General features: G+C 42.6%; 1 protein-coding gene across 3 annotated transcripts; it reads right to left on the bottom strand.

Annotated features, from left to right (window-relative positions):
• Window positions 1–43: 43 nt before the first annotated feature.
• LOC147252382 (electrogenic aspartate/glutamate antiporter SLC25A12, mitochondrial-like) lies at window positions 44–20,332 on the bottom strand. 3 transcript variants are annotated; one of them, XM_086220667.1, is made up of 18 exons: window positions 20,071–20,332; window positions 19,552–19,605; window positions 16,680–16,822; window positions 15,636–15,751; window positions 14,019–14,158; window positions 12,031–12,177; window positions 11,168–11,306; window positions 8,930–9,023; window positions 8,407–8,491; window positions 7,131–7,212; window positions 5,736–5,894; window positions 4,792–4,844; window positions 4,494–4,574; window positions 2,642–2,782; window positions 1,284–1,422; window positions 919–1,077; window positions 693–783; window positions 44–605 (listed from the first exon to the last, which is right to left on the bottom strand). In XM_086220667.1, the coding sequence occupies exons 1-18, from the start codon at window positions 20,080–20,082 to the stop codon at window positions 398–400; spliced, it is 2,043 nt and encodes a 680-aa protein (XP_086076793.1). In that variant the 5' UTR covers window positions 20,083–20,332; the 3' UTR covers window positions 44–397. The 3 variants fall into 3 exon arrangements, with proteins under 3 accessions (XP_086076793.1, XP_086076794.1, XP_086076795.1); XM_086220668.1 differs by lacking the exon at window positions 20,071–20,332 and adding an exon at window positions 19,845–20,040; XM_086220669.1 differs by lacking the exon at window positions 20,071–20,332 and adding an exon at window positions 19,682–19,835.
• Window positions 20,333–20,809: the final 477 nt, after the last annotated feature.

Here is a 20,809-nt window from a genome sequence, read left to right as displayed (position 1 = left end):
TGAAAACAAACAGTTTAAAATGATTTATTTGAATAAAATACAATAAATACATTGAAATTATTTTCCCGAGACCCCTGACTGTGATTTCAAAATAAACACTTTGAAAACATCTGTACATCCTTGTACAACCGACACATGCACACCAGAACTATTGCTCACCGTAAAAACGCAGTAACAATCCTTTGTAATGCCATAATGTCCCTCTAAAGAGAAGTACAATATGTACCATTAAGTTGTGCAAGCTATGCAAAGGAAACACCAAAAGCCAGATTCATGCAGCATTCAAAGTAAGACAATCGCTCAAATGCCAGTCATTGAAACACGGTTCAATAAAGCATTATTTTGGAGGCGACATAATGACTCGAGGAGCATGCAGCCTTCACACTCGTGACGGTATTTACGAGGCCTCTGGCTCCGTTTTGGACTCCACTGGTTTGCTCGCCACCTCTCCAGAAGACTTAAACTTTGGGAGATGTAAACCGAACTTCCTCTCCACGCCTGCAAAGGTTGCAGCAGCCAAACAGTAGCCGCCCACATGGTCTTCGGTCAGAGAGGGAAGGTCTTTGATTGTGGGTTTGGAAGTGGGCTCGGAACCCGCAGGACGACTGAGGAGACAGAGTCAGATTAGGGCGAGACGAATTTCATGAAATGAATAAGTGGCACATACTTCTGTGACTGGTTATGGTACTTACTGCCCTCCAAAGTCAATGTAAAACCACCTCTGCAGCAGTTCATAGGTCACCAGGGTTACACCAAACTGTGGTGATGATCTGAAGACTCGAGCTAAATGGAAGGTAGTTTGAAAATTACAATGTGGGATTTAATATTCCTTCAGTGGCTTCTAGACAATTACAGCTACCACAGTCGGCCTCATTCCAAGTCATGAAACCACTTATGGGAGTGGATGTCTGCGTTTACCTGCTGCGCCCTTCCAAAATGCACGGAAACCTTCCTCCCTCAGGATCTTCCTGAAGCAGTCGATGACGCCGCTGTATGTTGTCTGGCCGGCTCTGGCCGCCACCTGGAGCCTGGTCTTGATGACATCAGCAGGGGTCACCAGCGATGCTGCCGGAACGCCTTAGGAGACAATACAACATACATAATGAAGCTCTTTCACTATGTGGTTGACTGTGACATCCCTGCTGCAGCTTCATGCCGAGCTTGAAATGGGTATAGCTGTATAGTACGATGACAAAAGCACTGTATACAGAGAAGAAGGGGGTGGAGGAAACCTAAATGCAGTTCTCAGAGTAGAAAATCTGAGCTTTCCAGATGTGTGGTACCTGCAATAGCTCCAGCAGTGAGCAGCTGCAGAGGCCCCACCCTTCCGTCCTCATCTGCAAACCTCTGCTTGGTGTGAGCGTATACAGGGAAGTAGATGGCGGAGAAGGGGATGTCACGCAAGAAGCACGCTTTTGCTCCCTACCAGAACAACACACACACACACACAAAAAGATTATTCAAAATATGTGAACATCCCCACAGGGCAGCTATATGGGTGGTGTTTGAGGGGGTTTGTCTTGAGGATTAAGTGGTCTGGGAGCTGTCTTATTTAACCTTCAGGGGGCTTTAGCATTGATGATGTAGAGCAGCAGAAGTGGCCTCCAGAGAGAAATGCATCACACACAGAGCTCTGACCCTGCTGTTTAGGCTGTTACTGCCAAGAAGTTTTTGTTGATTTTTTTTTTTTTAATAAGCCACACACTGTCTGCTACTCATTAAAATATAGACTATGAACACATGACTTGAGCTGTGTGTAAACCCACAGGGATCTGGAAAGGAGCAGTAGCAAAGCCTAATCCCTCGCTAATTTTCTGTGGGTTGTTGGCCACAGCTTCTTTTGCATGTTCAAAACTGTTTTGGAAAATTGCTAACAGTCATCTTAGGTGCTGTTTGATCTTCACATCGTCTCTACAACAACCACGTACACGCATGAAGTTGAGCAAAATTGTACATTAGCACTGAACAAATGTTGAAATGCTATGTAGTCGTAGTGAAATGTAAAGTCCACATTTTGGTTGTCACACATAAGCAACTGTTGATAAGTTATTTTAAGAAAAAGCTCAAAACATATTTAGAATCTTGCTTGTAACTAATTTAACCACGTTTTGAATTGTACTTGTTTTACTTTCTTTCAAATGTAACAAAACTGAACCAAGCATGACTAACTGGTTTTTATTACTTGTATATTATTTGTCCTTTATTAAAATACCTTTAAAATTCTAGGGTTTAACTACGTGTTCTTTATACACCATGTGTTTCCTGTTTTTGATTAATTTTTACCATGAAGCACTTCAAGCTTCATCCTATGTTATGAATGACCTGTAAATAAGGTTGATTATTTTTAGTATTGTTTTCTCACAGGCCATATTTGGATATTTGAAGAAAATGTACCGAAGTAAAACTGAAAGGACTGACAGCTTCTTCTGTGACAGACCACGCAATTGACTGAGAAAATGCAACTAATGTTACGAAAAGAGAAAGCTTTAACCTTCAGGGAATCAAATGAACACTAAATAAAATCCTGGTGTGTCTAACGTTGTATTTCAGTAATATTCGAACACCTTTCCGTGCCCTTGTATGACAGTCAACTGAGGTTTGATGCCATCGACATCCTGGTGCTTCAGAGGTGATGACCCACCTTGTAGAGGCCAAAGAACCCCAGGTCTCTCACAACATTCAGGGCACTGACCCTGGGGCCTGTAGTGATCTCTCCCGCCACCTGCAGACGAATTTTAACGATCTCCAGGGGATTGGTGAAAATCACCTGGGAACCGCCAGCCTGCAGGATGCAACAGGAGAAAAGAGGATCAGCGGTGTACACGTTGTTGGGTGTTTTCTTGGATTAAGTGAGGTTACACATTTCATTAGGAGAACAAATCAAGATGATAATGATGTGTAAGCATGTCTCCGTTTTCAAATCATATCAGTAAACTTCAACACAAAGGGCACTTTCATCCCTGAGCTGATCCGGTGTTGTCAGAAATGGCCTTGGTAGGATGAGGAAAAAGCAGGCATTGATGGAGGAGCGGCTGGGGTCAGGTCAGAGCAGGCGTAGGGTGAGGAGAAGCCCTGGCTCATGGTTGGGAGGCTCTGACCCTGGCACCAGCCCTCTGCCCTCTTACTTCCCCCTGAGGCGACTCCTGTGGCAGGGTGAGCGGCCCAGCCTGGCCTTGCCCCGCACACTTCCCAAATTCACCCTCGTTCCCAGGGGGAGAGCGCTGAATCACCCGGATGGCTTGGGGTCTGCCCAAGTAACGCCCCAAGGCACAACACCCTCTGACTCAGGCACATTTATCACCCTCTCCAAATCTAATCAGGCCCCGGGACGGCTGCTGGTGACATTCAGGGCAAGGGTCTTATCTGTAAACATCCGAGGAAAGGTCTAAAAAAAGCTCTGGCACATTTAGTCATTTTCAAAGTGGAGGGAGAATATCCGCTGCTCTGAAGATTGATGCACTCATCCCCTCTCTTTTATCTGCCATTCTCTCCTCTGATGGTAGCGATAATTTGGCAACAAGGCGTGGTCAAATTAATAGAAAGCCCTCAAAATGCATCTGGCTCACTCTGGACGGCTATAGAAGGGATGTATCCCTTACACATCCACCAGCTACCCTCATGTATTAGAAACATCCTCTTGTGCTGTGTTTGGGGACCCGAACCACAGGTATGTACTACGCTGTCAAACTCAATCAGGCTGAGCTAGAGCCAGCCTCATCCAGAACCCTCCAGGGCCTCTCCTCCAATTACACTCTGACAGGGGTCACGACCTCGCAGACCCTGCTCCTCTGTGAGCAACCTGCAGGCTCTGAAGCATGGCCTGCATGTTTTACTTCACCACAACTGAGCCGGTGGAGAGGAATTACAGCCTTAATCCATTGCTGCATGATAATAATAATAAAAAAAAAGTCGCATATAAAACAAGAACTCACAAAAGTTTTGATTTAGGTGAGAGAGGTTCGAAAAATGAGTCGGCTGAAGAATTCCACAAATCACATCCTCTCACACAGAGGAAGTACACAAGTTTAAACTCTGGATATTTAAAATAAGAATTGTGCCCATAAATTCAGTCGGATGATGAAATGAATCTGAATTACCACAATTTGCAGAATCAAATTTAGTGAACAAATATCTAAAAATACAATCAAAATGCCGGCAAAACTTTTGACCAAAAGGTTAATTACTTAATTACACTGAGTTACAAGTGTTGTTCTTATTATATATAAAAATGTGTATAAATAGGAAGAAATATAACTTGAAAAAGATAGGAAATAATTGGGTTATCCTGTCAAATTTTAATCTTCCACCTCATACCTGTACCAAACCAAAGGTTCAAAACATAAGCAAAAAAGTACACAAAATCATTTGAAAACTTAATGCTGATGCGTTGTTTTCAAGGACTTGAATTCTGCATATCTCGGATGCTCCATCACTTGATTCTGAGCTCTCCAAAACACTGAATTTAGACGACAGAAAACTAAAGTATTGCTTACACATCCACCAGCAAGAATTTCCGCAGCCAGAGGGATGGTATCATCTTCTGTGGTGAACTTGTCTCTGACAAAATCATTCACCTAAAAAAAAAAAAAGAAGGAAAGAAGGCATCAAGAAAATGTCAGAAGAGACACAATCCCATCTTGATAGCAGGGTATTAACGTTAACTTGTGCTTGGAGTTGGATGTTGATTGCGAACAGTACACTTCTTCAATGCGCTATGCATGTTTTTCATTCGCAGTGAGTCATTCCCAGCAACTTTTTGAACAATCTAAGCTACACAGTGGAATGACTTGCCGTGAGTTTGATAGCTTTCTCCGGGGCAACGCCAATGAGCTGCGGGATGAGACCTGCAAAATATTATTCATAGATACCATTAGAATACCTGACACACAGAGGGAAAGTCAGCAGAGACATTATTCACATTTTTATCTGTGCTGAAAGGCTACATCCACAGACGGGTAGAACAATACAAGCAGCAGGGTTCTTGTGCGTGTAAAACCAACCAATAAATATTTACAGATGTGGCTGATGGACCCAAACACAATGGTCCCATTCAAAGTGAAAAGAAGTCTAAGAAATGCCGCAGCATATGGGCGCCTGATCCCACTGTTGGTGGGGAACAGACAGAGCTGTGTGGTCAATGACAAGATCGGGGAGGGGAGTCTGGGTGCTACAGTGGCAATAACTGCCGTACTGTTTCTGTCCTTCATCAAAGCAGATAAACTTCTGAAGGAGCTGCTGAGTGACTGCTGCAGGTATGCGGCCAGAATACAGCCGAGCGCGTCTTTCTCGGAGTCAATCGCATTCTTATCATGTGTGAGAGAGGAGGAAGGGGGCTGAGGAACCAAGTAACAAAGAGCTGCAGCGGTAGAGGGAGGTAGCAGTAGATGGCAGTCTTGACTTCTTTCATATGAGCAGCCCCAGGGTACAAGTGTTGTATATCACAAGCCATCAGCACCATTATCACCATCCAGTCAGAGGTAGATCAGACAATGGTACAACATGAATTCTCCTGGTCATTTTCCTCTGGGGGCTCCCGCTGCTATTCACATAATGAAAACGCGACCCCTGGGTGCCGCTTCATTCACTGCTCAAGGAGGAGGGCAAAGGTTTCTGGTATCAATTAGCAATCCATGCTGCTGACATTAGCACCCTGACAAATCCTGGCGCTTTCACATCTCACAATTTGTTTTGCACACATTTGCTAAGGCAGTGAAATCAATGCTAGAGCGGATTACCTCTGTAGAATCCAAAGAAACCCTCGTAACGGAGCACTTTCTTAGCGCAGTCAAAGCTGTTCTTATACATCAGCTCTCCTACGAAGGAGCCTGTGGATCGCTGGTTCTGCATGCGGGTCTTCACCAGGTCGATGGGGTACACGGCAGTGGCACCCGTGGCTGGGAAACACACGTACAACACGTCACACGTCAACAAATGAAATCTGTGTCAGACAGATGAATATTTTTATCATATTTCTAGAAAACGTTGTTGTTGTTACTTTGTCGAGAAAAAACATGACCGTTATAGTTTAATGCAAAAATTAGTCCATAATTTATTTAACGTGCTTCAAAACGTGACAAAGAGTGGGAAATCATTTGATGGGCTGAGACATCTGGCCTTTTTTCAATTTTTTGCTGGAAAAATGACTGAAAATACGCTGATAAAAAATAAAGTTTCTTTTGCTTAACTTATCAACTAACCTTCATTCCCTTGCTGTCACACACAATTTAGTTATAAATCATAACTAACTAACTAAACAATATTATCAGCATGTCAGATCTTGGCAGGTCGGCCATTTTCTAACGTATCTCTTTTTGGCTCAAACTGCTCAAGTCTTCATATTCTGGTAGCTTTATGATTCATGCAACATTTTTTAAAATGAATATTTACGCATGTTTTTCAGTATGAAAAAAGTTCATATCATTAACGCGTTCTCAGCATTATCATATCAACAGGCGTAAAAATGAGTTTGTCTGATATTGGCAAAAGCTACGACGTGCATTGCTAAGTATAGCTACATACCAGCACAGTTTAATGACTGAGTGAATGAATGTAAAATCTCTTGTGTAGAGCACGTATGTGCGTGTGTGTTTGTGTGTGTGTGTGTGTGCGTGTAGGGGCCCAATAAAGCCTACTTTCAGCCACGACTTGTCTGACATCAAAGGCTGCTGTGATGGTTCATTTCTCAAAAACATGAACAGCACAGACAGTGATAAACAGCTCATTAACACCTAATACATATGGCCGCTTCACCCTGCCTCTGTTACACAAACACACACACACACACACACACACACACACACACACACACACACACACACACACACACAAAACCTCTTAGTCTGTTCCTATCTCAGGGGCAGTTATGTCAGAGGTTCCTCATATCAGTTCCTTCTCATGTAATTAGACAGAGATTCCAGAGTGCGGTTCCGGAAGATTTGTGTCATTCCAAAGCTGCGGCTCCAACGACAGCCTGGAGCCACCGCTGGCACGGCAGCACAATGCAGGAGCCTCACATCACAGCCCCTCTCCCTGCAGCACAATGGCCAGCCCTGGGCTCTCTGAGCGTCAGTCTGGCCAGCTAAAGTTACCCCTGGGCGGGCCGGGGGCTCTACGGCAGACATGTCACTCACCTCCAGCAATTGAGCCCAGAGTAAACCTGTAGGCAGACTCTGCAGCCTGGAGCCAGATGGGCCGAGACGTTTCGTGAGTGTGCTGTGTGAGAGAAAAAGACACCAGTGGTCAAATTAATCTGGAGAAAGACGGGGTATCAGAGCACTAACCATGAATCGGCTGGCTATTAAACTCTAGAGAATCAGATACATTGTGGAAAGAAAAATCCAATGGAGAACTCAACAGCGGAGGACAGCGATGGTATGTGGATGTGTCATGATATAATGTCTGATTCATCTAAATGTCAGACCAGCTCTGGATACAGTAAATGACTACATGAACCCGCAGTCAAGTTCTTCCACAGATGCTACATGTGGGCGGCTTCCAGCTAAAGGTTTCCTTTTATTTTTACAAACTATATTTTCTTTCTTATCTCCTTGTTCTCCGGGCTGGTGTTTTGAAGTGGGTTTGCCCCCTTTAAGGAACACATTAGCCTCATAGGCCTTTTCCAAGATCTGATTAGTATCTACATGAATATTACACAGTTGGAGTGAGACTCTGTTCAAATATGTGCAGGTTGAAGCGGTGAGTAACTTCTTCCAGACCAGACGGGAATAGAGCAGATCTGTTTATTTTTTTCCTCTTCCCAGATGCTTCCATGAAGCATGCTATCAATATCCAGGTCTTGATCAAAGGTTTAAAACAATTAGCCTACTTCCACTGTGGGCAGGCCTGAGAATTGCTACATCCAACCCTGAAGGAATCAAATTCCAGACCCCTCGGCAGTCCCAGGAGCATGACTGGCCTGAGGGCTTCAACCTCAGCCTAATAGAGACGTGTTCTCCGGTGGAAGCAGGAACTATTTTATTCTCTCACGTCCACCTTGACTCCCACTCCCCTACTGCCATTAGCAGACTTTACTAAAGGCTCCAAAAAATCCTCAAGCCGCACACTGATAAAAGCCTCTTATTACCTTCGCAGATGTGTGATTGCAGTAGATGTGTATGTGCAGCTATACTGAATAACACAGGGAGAGCCTTTCATGGAGAGGTGCGAAGCAACAATCCATTCCTCTTCTGTAACTGTAATTGGTGTACTTTTATCTGGGAGTTTAAGTAATGCACTTCACAAGGGGAGAAAAACATGGGCACTCTGCTAATTCAGTCCCAGAACAGTCTCCCTTTTATTTCTTTTTTTTTTTACTCCTTTCTAAGGAGGAAGCAGAGGGAGACGAGGACAGGCTTTGATGAAAGGCAGGAGGATGTGAGGCGTATTACAAGAGTCAGTCAAGACTACCTGTCTCTGGGCCTCGGCTAGGTGGTACGGCATGGCTCCTTCCTCCAGCGGGGCTATCCTCTCAATGTCTGCGTGGTTAAGACGCCTTCACCCACAACAACCAGAGAGGGAGTTAGGAAAAAAAAAAAACTCCAGTGATGTAGGATTTTCCACAAACTGCTTTATTGCCACATAACTTGAAGTTACCGCGACTTCAATTTAATCTCATAGAAACAACAGACAAACAAAGATGGAGGAAAGCCTGCGAGGGTATTGTTACACAAACATTCCCCACTGGCCTGACTCATCATTAAGCCTGTATCCATGTTTTATGTCTGTCTCGTAAATCAGCCAGTGGGGCAAAAGTTGTTAAACTAAATGAGCAACAACTTTATCTGTATAGGCAATAAACAGAACTACAGGACATTTATTTCACTCATAGTGAGTCATAATTGACACAGCTTTGTATAAATGTGGTGGGGGGAAAGCGGGAGAACTGACCCGGGGTTAAACCAGGGAAAAATATATATCAAAAAGAGCTCACCCAGGGTGGGAGTGGAGACCAGCAAGTTGGTACAAGATATCGATCTCCATCGGGGTGATTTGACCGTACTTAATTGCAGCTTGGACGAACTCCTCTACGATGAAAGAGAGAGCAGGAAACACAATCAAACTTAGTCAGAGGGAGCCTGAGTTGGAAGCACTGCACAAAGTAGCAGAGGAGTTAGCCACATCAGGTATATTCTACAGGAGAATATTATTAGATCAGGGATTCACGATAGTTGCTGCACATTGTCTGTACCAAGGATGTTGGTCTCTTGATGATAAGGAAACAATGTGGTTACAGGAACAAAGAAATGCACGTATTGCCTTTCATTTTCAAAGCCACAAATGAACTTAGGTATCCTTCTGTCCCCCCTGCTAGTTAGCCAAGCTGCAATGAACGCGAGCGGCGGGGAAGTAGAGAAAGCCGTCTCAAAAGTCATCAAATCATACTGCTTTTCTCTAAAAATGGATTTTAACTGCACTAACTGACCCAGAGTGGAATTTGTTATGAAAAACGATGTCGTTGAGAGAGAAGAACGGGACGGAGGGCTAAGGCAGTTAAAGTCGTTCCAGGTGTGTACCTGATTAAATAACATCTCATCATTTTTTTTCCTCAGTTTACAAAGCTAGTTCTATCAGACAGTTCCTGAGAAAAGTGTCTCTGATGTCTTTTGAGTCAGCGTTCTCTACTGCCCATTCATTGCAGCAGCTGTCTGGCGGGGGACTGCAGCTCAACACCCATCCCACACTCACCGGATGGGTGAGGGATACCTAATTCCTTATCTGGCACTAAAAAAATGATGGACAATCAGCGTATTCCCTAAAATATTAGCCCGTTCCTTTGATATATGATATATGGGCTAAGCCAAATATTTTGTAAATGATGAAATCCTTTGGATGAATATCACATGAACTTGTTTTTAATTCAGATAATGTCAGCTGCCTATTGGCCAAATCAGTTGTTTAAAAAAAAATCAGAATATCCAATTTGTTAAAAAAAAAAAAAACTAATCAAATATCGTGCATCCCTTGATTAGATAGTATTTGCAAATAACATTTCTTGTTGGTTATAAACACGACGCTTTCTTGGCGACCACAGATTCATTTTAAAGAATCAAATTAAATTTGCTCCCTCAGGAGCTCCATGTGACTCTTTTTTTAATACTTTAGAATCACTTCTTCACTGATGCATGCTGAGAAGCTCCATTACCATCAGGCCCTTCCCGTCCAGTCTGAGGACTGCAATCTTTTCTCTGTCATCTGCGCTGATGACCAGAATGTGAGTGTGTGTTTGAAAAGGGACGAGTAATGAGTAGCGAGTATCATAGTATATTGAACCGCTCCATGATTGGGTCTGTAGTGAAGTACTGATAATCTCCTTGACAAATGGCGATATTGCTATTCATGATGTGTAATGTTAATAAAATCTGACATGGCCGCTAACCATCCCCTAATGATGTCGAAGCTGCGCAGATTTCAGTAACACAGATGGATCCTCCGTAGCTACGATCTCTCTCTGACTGATCAGTCAACTTGTGAATGCAGAATTGTTTTAACTGCACTGCTGCATCGATAAAACTAGAAAAAGACATCAAGTCATGAACGGTCATGTGCTTCTTTTTTTATAAAATTCAAAAAGCCCCAATAAATCATTTGTCAGGGGAAACTGGAGTGTCACATATAACAAGACACTGAGTTGCTCAGTTTGTGGCAAACATAAAATGATTCGAATTTTTCACACCTTTTCGTGTCATGTCTTTGTTTTGGACACCAAACTATTGAGAACAGTGTCAAGAAGTATCAGCATTAATAGCTGTCGTATCTATATTATCGATAAAATCCTGATGATACTCATTCCTATATTTCTATAATTCTCACCTAGTTAAAACTACCAACAACACACATTATTTGCAAATGCTATTGAGTAAAAGTATTTCCTACAAGGAAGAAAACCATGGAGAGACAGTGAAGAGGAAAATCTTAACAGAAAACACGATTAGGAGCAGATGTGACTGACAGCGTGACTCTCAGTTGCACAGATCTACATGTAGGGAGGAGTGATCTGATTACCAGCTTTTCCATTTACCTTTGTAACTTAGCGCTACAGAAAATGTTCCCTGTGTTGTCACTCACACCATTCTGTCAAAAAAGTTGAAAGATGATCACACAGCTACATTTCATATCTCATGAGATGCACTCATGTCAGTGTGGTCCACTGCGACGTTTCTGAGAGTACCTCTGGTAACCAGTGTGTCTCTTTGTATGCCGGCGAGGGTGCCGTAAATCTTGCGGACCAGCTCCATGTTGTTGAGGAGGGCGTTGAAGGCATTGAAGTACGAGAAGCTCACCATGTGGGACGTACTGCCTCCTGCTGCCTAGATAAACATCCAAACGAGCATTTTATTCTTCAACATCACCAAAAAAAAAAGGCATTTGATTTTCAATGACTCGCCCTTTGGAGTCTTGAACTCACAAAGGATATTCCCCCCCACTGCTTGATTTCTTGGTATTCCAGGATGCATAACGACATTTTTTTAGCTAGAAATTGATGGAGGCCAACAGCTAACAACAACAAAGCCAACCAAAATGTCCATTTACAAACTCTTGTATGCATCATTCAGTATAATCCACTTCTTTATCAAGCCAGATGTTCAGCATTCCACAAAAACGTTGATTTCAGCTAAAACAAGGTAACCGTGTCCGTTTGAGCTAACACATGTAGTTGAATATGTTTGAGTGAGCTAACGTATGCTAATATACCCAAGCTACTCATAGGAAGCAGTGTTTTATTTAGTTTGTTTTTGTGCAAAACAAAGCATTTGTGGATTATTGAGCATTCAGCTGCATCAGAAAACCTGGATTATACTGAACTGAATGTGTTTTGACCTGTTTTGCTGTTTTTCGTAGCCAGTCTCCATTAGCTTGAAGCTAAAACTATTCAGCTGAGATTTTCTGCAATCTGGAGTCACTAGAAGTTTTGCGGGGAGGGTCCTTTGTGAGCTCAAGACACCTAACAGTGAGTCAGTGGCAGGGAAATTTCACTTTATGGGTGAAGTAATGCTGTTGGACAGTTGGAATACAACATTTTCCACAACTCACTGAAACCAGATTCTCCTCAACAAATGGAGTCAGCATGTGGTGTCTAATGGTGGCCATGATGTCGCTGAAGTCCAAGGCAGTGATGGTGCCACTTTTGTTTTTGTCTTTTTGTGCGAAAGCCTGGCGGGCATGCTCCAGCTGCAGCTCCTGCAGTAACACAGAAAAAGTGAGAGAGTGATCAGGCTGTTAGCTGACAAAAGAAGCCAAGAGTGAGCCTGTGATGAGGAGCATCACATTGTAAGTGAGCTGTGAAATGGTACTTTGGAGGAGCAGAGCAGAATAATATCAGTGTTGGGCAGATGTGGAAGTCATCAGATGTGACACTGTCTTTTGTAATCACCACTGTCTCTCTGGAGACTAATGGAAACCATGTCCCGGGAAGCCTGATCCCGGAGCAGAGTGGAACCACCGGCAGGTGTGTCCGCAGGAAAATGATTCAATATGACAACCGTGCAATCAGACGGGGATGAAGGGAGAGGCTGACCTTGGGTCAGTGTCAGCTGTCAAAGCTCATCGCATGTAAGCAGAGGAATGGCATTACAGCATTCAGCTGTTACTTCATCTTTACACCCTGCAGCTGACAACCTAATCAATGCCTCGGTGCTGATGATACTGTTAAAATCACACGATGATAAGATGCCTCACGCAGCATTAATCTTACAAATGTCTCATCATGTCGGCAAACTTTACAACAACCACAAGGTGGCAGAGCCAAGACTGTTTAAATCACAAACATTTTTTTAAGTAACCCTCAACATGCTTGGACATGACAGAAAAGCAGACAAGAATAATCACAGACGTAGATGAAAACCTGCACATACAAGGGTCTCTGGTGCAGCAGTGGGAAGCCCTAGTCAAGTATGATAAACCACAAAGTGCTCTGAGGGATCCCACACTGCAGCAGAGCTGGAGCCCAGCTTGTCTAACTCTCAGACCACCCAGTTTCTGTCTAACACCACGGCTCTGGACTCCAAACCAGGTTCCTCTGTGATCGAACACAGCTACTCTACCCTTCGCTGGTGCGCATGCACTCCCTTGTAGAAGCAGTGCGAAAATGTGTTAATAATAGTAATTATAACTTCATATAATAATATTTTTTTAGTGGTCATAGCAGGGTTTATAATATCCAGTCTTGATTTATATTTTGTTTACGTCTCAGCTCTGGCTTCAGTTCCCCTTGTGGCTTTGACAGAAGTTGTTGTGGGGTGGGGTGAGGGGGTGTTCAAACAATCATGCAGGAATAACGGAAAGAATCAATTCATTAAGAAGTATGCAATGTCTGGAACGCTAATCAAAATTTGAAAAAATAGCTTTCAACTACTTGTAACTTTTATTGTGAAATTCTACTGCACAAATTCTACACAATGAACGTTTTTTTTTTTTAACCAAGTCATAAAGAATAAAGAAAACGTATTTCTGAATGAAGAGGACTTTTTTCAACGGTGTCTATAAGTATCACTCACTCGGACCTATGAGACGGTCGTTGCAGCAGTGCCTGACAGTGCTGTTGATCTTCTTACCCATGGTGTTTTACTTTGAAGCTTTGCTGCGTTTAAAACAATGCTTGGCTTGCATAGGTTTATCATACATATTATTTATACTGACTTACATTTTTTTTATAGTGCTGTTTGATGTGTTCGAATTTATGAATTTTTGTCTTATTCTTTTTTTTTTCATTTTAATTTTTTTACATATGCTGTTGTTTTAGATATGAGGCTTGGTGTTGTGCTTTTTTTTTTTCCTTTCTTTTTTTTTTGTCTACCTGGCCAGGAGCAACAGACGCAAATTAGCATTTGAGCTATCTCTGGTGCAATTACTTTTCATTGCGTGCTGCCCCTGTAAAAACAAAACAAAACAAAAAATAAATAAATAAAAAACAAAAAGCAACACTAATTCATTCGTTCAGCTATAAATCATACATATAGATGGACTTCTTGAAGGATGCAGCTCATTCATTCAGAAATGAAAAAAAAAAAAAAAGGGTGTACCTGCAGAAACTGGGTGAACTCTGTGTAGCTGAGGTGCTTGTTTCTTTCGTGGCCGAAGTGTAGCCTGATGAACGCACAGTCCCAGTTGAAGGGAATGTGGTGATGAACTGTGGTCTGGCTGAAGATGTCACGCACATTCTCTGGAAGAGTGAGTCAGCAACAACAAGAATCAGCGGGGAAATCACGCAAGACAACGTCCGCCTCTCATCCTCGTTCCACGTACGGAGGACCTGGTCAAAGTAGTGTCCATTTGGACTGTGAAGCTGAATAGGCTGTTTTATAGTCTGCTCCTTTTACATTTGGAGGGTTTTGAGTCCTTCCAGGAAATGTTCTGCATTAGCTCTGCTCTCAATGTCAGGCGCCTTTATGGAGCACAGAGTGAGCGTAGCAGCAGCTCCTTTGTAACTCATAGTTTCTGACATGCTGGATTCATTTCTCCTCTTGTCAGATGGAGCTGGTTATAATGTGATGTTCCACGCAGCTCACATGCTGCCCTGAAATGAAACCGCAACAATACAAGCTGCTGGCATCTATTATACTCTACATTTTATAATACTTTATCAGCTCCAGCAGCCCATAAACAAATGAAAGAGTCATGCTACTTGTTGGTCTACTGTGTGCGCTTCCTTTCCTAAGATTAATCCTCAAGTAATAGAGATTGTTTTGGGGCTATTCACTCGTCAGGGTTTTCCGTTACTCCTCCGTGAATCATCAAATCAACATCTTTACTTGAATAGTTATGACCTCTGCCAAGGCCAGAGTTGGAGAGATTTGTCTCAGCAGAACTCTTGGCTGTTAAGATTGCCTATTAATGTAATACAGACAAACGATTCAAACTCAACCACATTCTGCCTGGTGAACAAATTCTTAGTATGGATATGCTGCTGACTGTTCACACTGAAGTATAAATCAGAACACATCTCCCGCTCACGAGGAGGAATATGACTGATGTAATGTTGACATCTGCACATACAGTAGATGAATACTGGCTCTCATCTCAGGACATTTTCAGTAATCAGATAAAGAACCCGATCATCTAACTCAGCTACTGGCCTCCCGTCTGTTTTAGGGGTGATTTTTAAGATTTTACTGCTTTTTTTCAAGCTTTAAATAGGTTGTCACCATCTTGTTTAGCAGAACTATTATATCACCATGAAACAGTTGAGAGGTGGACCAACCGGATGCTGCTGGATGTTCAGAGCTCCAGGCACAAAAATAGAGGCGATCATACCTTTGTGGGGGATGACCCTAAAAACGGGACCGCTCTGACATCACGGAGGACTCACCTTGTCTCTTTGGCATTTGAGCTTGACTTCTTGACTTCAACTTTTATTGCACTGAAATTCTTTTATTAAGGCCCGAGCACTCGCCGGTGCGACAGCCTTCTTGTTATTGTTACTATTTTTGTTAGGATATTGACATTTTACTTGCTTTAACTTATGCCCGCTTTGCACGTTCGTCAACTGTGGTTGGTTTAAATGTGCTATATCAATAAACATGGACTTCATCAGAAAATAATAAGAAGTGTACTTGAAGTAAAAGTACACTGTAAGCAAGACAACTAGAATCCTGTAGTTAAATACACCAGAATGCCACTATCGCCCACCATGTACATACCAAATGAGATGTTCCCAGTGCCAGTCTTGTCAAACAACTGAAAGGCAACTATGAAAAGAGCGTCTGGGGCACATAGAACCGATTCAAAGGCCAGAAACTCCTGGAAAGAGATCAATCTGTCGGGACAAGAAAGAAAAGGTCCAGCTGAAAAAAGGTATAATTGACTTAATTGCTAAGGCTACAGCTACATGACACCAAAGATGGTTCATGGAAGAAAATGTCCCACTGAAATAATTTCCTGTAAGTGTGTCACATGGTTCTGCCACTGCCCCGCCCCTCCATCAAACACTCTCATCCCAAAATAGCATTTTTTCAAACAGACAAATTGGGAGAAAATCCACTTTGTGAGCTGGCAGTCTAGCTTTGACCATGTACCTCTGATATTTTTGGCTAATCTTATCAGAGTATCAGTCCTGAGTGTAAAAGTGACTGACGAAGTTTTTTTACTCAGTCAACACGACTGATGTACTGTAAACCATTAATAGTTGCTTTTCTGGAATTCTCTCAATTAAATTGTAGGTTCTTTTATTAAAAAGATCACAACATATCATGTGGGGCATAACATGATTTTAAGTGTTGGGTGTCAAAGTGACCTTAAAGGTTGGTGAGCCACTCGGGTATCACGTGACTTAACAGTAGTCAGAGGGCAGGTGAAACAGGAACGTGTTAATTTTACTATAAATAATTAGATGGTTCTGGACGGACGGAAGTCAGAGGGGGCAAATCGCTTTATGCCAAGACGGCAGTTTAATGGAACAATAAATTAAAATAAATTTGCTTTTGTTTCATTCGTGCAGGAACATATCAACAGAATGTGTAATAAAATCAAATCCATAACACAATTAACTTTAAATAAGACGGAAAAGTAACGTTTCTCTCTAAAAAGATCAATTCAAATGACTACAAATTTAACTACACTTGGTAATAAGACTGCTCCCCATAATGAAAACAGTGCCTACAAAAAATTTGTAGCGGTAATACAAAACACTTACAAAAAAAAGAACTAAACATGAATGTGCTCCTCCCATCACTTTCAGTACTCACCCATCTTTGGTGGTGTCTGCCACCCCGGCTATCAACTCCAGAGTTTTGGGATTATGTTGAGGCTGTGTGTGCAGACCAAGGTACCTCTGCACAAAGTCTCTGGTTGTCATGTAATGCTCTCCATCCTCCACCACGCTGGCGTACTGAGGACCAGACAACCATGCAGTTGACAACAACACAATACAACAGTGCATGTGTGGATTTAAATGAAGAGTATGTCAAGATAAGATAAGATAAACCTTTATTCGTCCCTCAGAGGGGGAATTGGCAGTAGCCAGTATGTGGCACGCACAGTTGATAAATCATGGGGTCGTGTGTTTTTACTCTACATTACTGTATCATACGCAGATTTAGTGGCTCTGTGGAGTAATACTTTACTGAATCCCATCAAAACAGGAACTGTTGTAAAGCTGCAGTTTGTTTCATATTTTAACTAGACGATGTGTTCACTGCCTGTTACCTCCACCGAAGGGTCACACTTTAGGTGGCATCTGTCTGTTTGGCTGTCAGCAGGTTTACACAAAAACTTTAAGTCCAATTTTCACCAAACTTGTTGGAACCCATTAAATTTTGTAGCAGATAAATCCTAGTGCCACCAGGCGGCAACAGGAAACTATATGTTTGATAGCGGCTCTGACAAGGCCATCTCAACTTGAGCCAAAAATGCCTTAAGAACTTGATGAGGGGTGACTGAGAAGGCTGTGAATTTACGTTAAACAGAGTTAACCGTGGGGACACGGCCACTTTGATACTTGACACTTCACCTTAAAGCACAAAACTGCTGCTTTTGGACTTCACATGGTTGAATCTTTTCCAAACATTTGATGAAGGCGTTTACAATCTGAATTTAACTTATAGCGCCACCTAGTGGAAACAGCAAATAACCCAGACGTAACAAACACTTGATTTACATAAAATTATAGTGCTGTTTTCACCTGATATACAGCAATGTAAAATATGTTAAGTGTGAATGTTCTCTAGTGCCACCTGGTGGGCACAGGAAGTGCCACTGTACGCACATTAGTCTGCATGATATAATATGCATAGTATAAATACTTCAGCTCATTGATGATAATGGCCTCAAACTAGCAGAGACAGGAGTCCCTTTATTGACACAAGAAAATCTCTTCACTTCCATCATCTCAAGGTAAAAAAAAAAAAAATCCTCTAACTGAATTTCAAATGACAAAATGCAGGTACAATATCTTTAACAAAAATCGTCAAGTGTTGAGTTTGTCCCTTCAACTGAATGGAGTAAAGCAGCCTGGAGTAGCGATGTGCTAAACTTAAGATCTCAGTCATGCTTGAAGGGTCATTTTTAGAGTCTGGGTTGGGTTTCACATTGGAACAGAGATAGCTCTGGAAACACAAGCGCCACATGAACTGGCAACAGAAAGGCCAGACTGGTGGATCTGAGCCAAGCTCGAAAGGGCCTGAGATAAACACAGAAGGAGTGTGGGAGGAGACTCTCATGCAAAGTGTTTTCATGGCTACAATTTATTGCACTCTGCTGAATTAATTTTTTTTAAGTGAAAAATTAATTCTGAGTAATTTCTTGCCAGCGTTTCTCCATCACATGATTGTATATCCATTCACTGTCACAGTAGGCCTCAAGTAGTTCTTAATCAAATTATACAAGCAGGTGGAACAAGCTTCCAGTAATTACGTCTTCAACCTGAATATGTTTCATGAATTACTCAGTCAGACCTCTTCTAGCGAAGCGAAGAGGTGTGCAGGGACCATCTGGCAACTTTCAGGGAGTTTACACTCCAAAAAAGATGCGCTTGTCGAAAACAAACCTACAAACTGAAGGCAGGGATTTCGTTCTTGGTAGCGTGCGAACAGAGAGAGATTTCAAAGACATGCCGAGGATAAAAACACATAACACAAACACATGAAGTCCAGGCGAGGAGAGATTCTGTGTTGAAGCAGGTCCAAAATTAGTCCAGGTATTTCTGTGACCTTTACAGCACTATGTAGTTCCTTAAGGACACCAGATACTACACACCGCCTGTACCTAGGGATGGCTCCATACCACTTTCTTCACGTCCAATACCGATAACACAACCATGAGTATTTACCGATTGAAATGACACCTGTTCCTTCTCTAAAGGCTGAAACCTACTAGGTCCGTCCACGCAGTGTAACATGAGTGTAGCAATGGTTTTTCTTGCCGTCAATAATCATCATAATCAATCGCGGCAGCTACACAGACCAAGTTTATCGTGAGAGACTGCACAAAGGATCTCTATTTCATAACAGCAGATATGTTTTATTCCTCATCCCACAATGACAGACTCCTCGCATGTAAAATGACAGAAACTCCACTGAGCCGGTTCAATTGTGCTGTGGGGTGGGCAGGAAATACACAAGAGGGTGCCAGTTTTGCCCTGCTTACATCATGTGATGCAGACGGACCCAGTACATTAGAGACAATTAAGCAGCCCATAAAAAAAAAACATTTACATGGTTCATTTCTGTTGTTGCACTTTGCTTCACCTTCCATCGAAAAAGTATGTAAATGTCAAACTAATGTTTAACTGTATTTCTTACTTCGATAGTTAAAAGTCATACATGCAACCGGATTGTTATGCACTTGACACGTAAATGTGACCCCTGACTCTTCTCACTTTGCGGCATATTGTTCAGTGTTTACTACAGAATTTACATCAAATTTGGTTTAATGGATCCAATCATTTTTCATTTATCAATATTTTCAATATCCCAGCCAGTGATTTGGCTCAGTATCGGGCCATTGCAGTACCAAGCATCAGAACAGCACATCCCTGGCTACATTTTACTCAATTTGTTATAATTTTTGAGTGTGTTCATTCATGCACACCATTTGTTTCAGTGTCAATTAAAGCCTTACCTTCAGGAAAATGGTCTTCAAGTCATGGGGGTCGGCTCTTTTTGTTGCTTGCACCTGTAACACATAAGAAGGAATTTTCTATAACAGATCTATGAACCAAGATATCCTGGTGCTAGTTCAACAAGCTCACGGGTTATTTAATAAAAGTGAAGGAGGCTGAGGCTGTCTCGCTTTGATTTTCAAGGCAGCTCGATCCCCCGATGACAGCAACAACATCCTGCATGGGAGAGTAACCGCGCTGCGTTCCCTCCGGGCTACCAAATAAACTGAAGCCAGATCTCTGTGATACACACATGCAACAGAGCAAAGACATGACAGCAGCCTTAAGTTAGGTGTCTCTGCGAGGCCAGCACAGATGCGCCTACGGAAAGACGCAGAAAAACATAAAAGGAGGAATCCGCTGCATTCGAGGTGGAAGCCTTAACAGCCTCTCGGTCCACCGTAGCCGACACCGGTAAACTCGCGGACACGTTACCGCGTTTAAAGTTAATATCTGATAAGAAATAGTGACGGAGTCACCTTGACCGCCATGCTGGGTGTGACGTCAGCTGCAGTGAAGAAGCGCAGGCGCTGGGCATCAGGATGACAGCGGGCATGGCAGGACAGCCGGGGTCTGAAGCACTGAAATACACTCAGCCTAGTAGTGTCCTTTTCTGTCTGCAGGGCGGTGGGACGCTGAGAGGACGCTGGGAGAGGTGCTCTGCTCCGGACACAGAGGATGTTACAGCAGCTCCTGTGTCCCGGTCAAACGAGGACACAGTTCACTGCTGCAGGCAGTAAGGACTCCACTGTTACTGGTGGTTATGAAATGGGGCAATCTGTCCAATCCACAAGCTTCGGCAAATGAGAGGCTGCAAGACCAGTTGTGCTCTTAATTCATCCATTATTTATTTCGTCTAAAAATATGTCAGAATCTAGAATAGAATTGGAATGGAGACTATTTTCTGTAAGAAATGTTAAAAGTGCTGTTTTTAGTCCAACAACCCCACTCACAGCAGCTTCAAATACAGAGCCCTTTATTATTAGGGCCTGAGCCAGTCCCTGGCGAAGACCCTATTATGTTTCGAAGTCACACTCGTTGTGATTATTGTTTGTCCCCCACACAGACCTCGAACAATTAGCTGATTCATTCATTACTCTGTTGACAGAAAGGCAACCATTCTGATTGTTGAGTAATTATGCATGTAATTTATTTAATAGGGATTTTTAAAAATCTTTTTTGGGAGCACAGATCAGACAAAATCGTTATGTCACCTGT

The sequence above is a fragment of the Aulostomus chinensis genome, chromosome 12, assembly GCF_037954235.1.
Source record: "Aulostomus chinensis isolate RoL2024-O1b breed Wild chromosome 12, RoL_Achi_v1.0, whole genome shotgun sequence".
NCBI lineage: Eukaryota > Metazoa > Chordata > Actinopteri > Syngnathiformes > Aulostomidae > Aulostomus > Aulostomus chinensis.
Note: the sequence above shows the minus strand (reverse complement) of the source record. Positions and strands in the feature narration are given on the sequence as shown.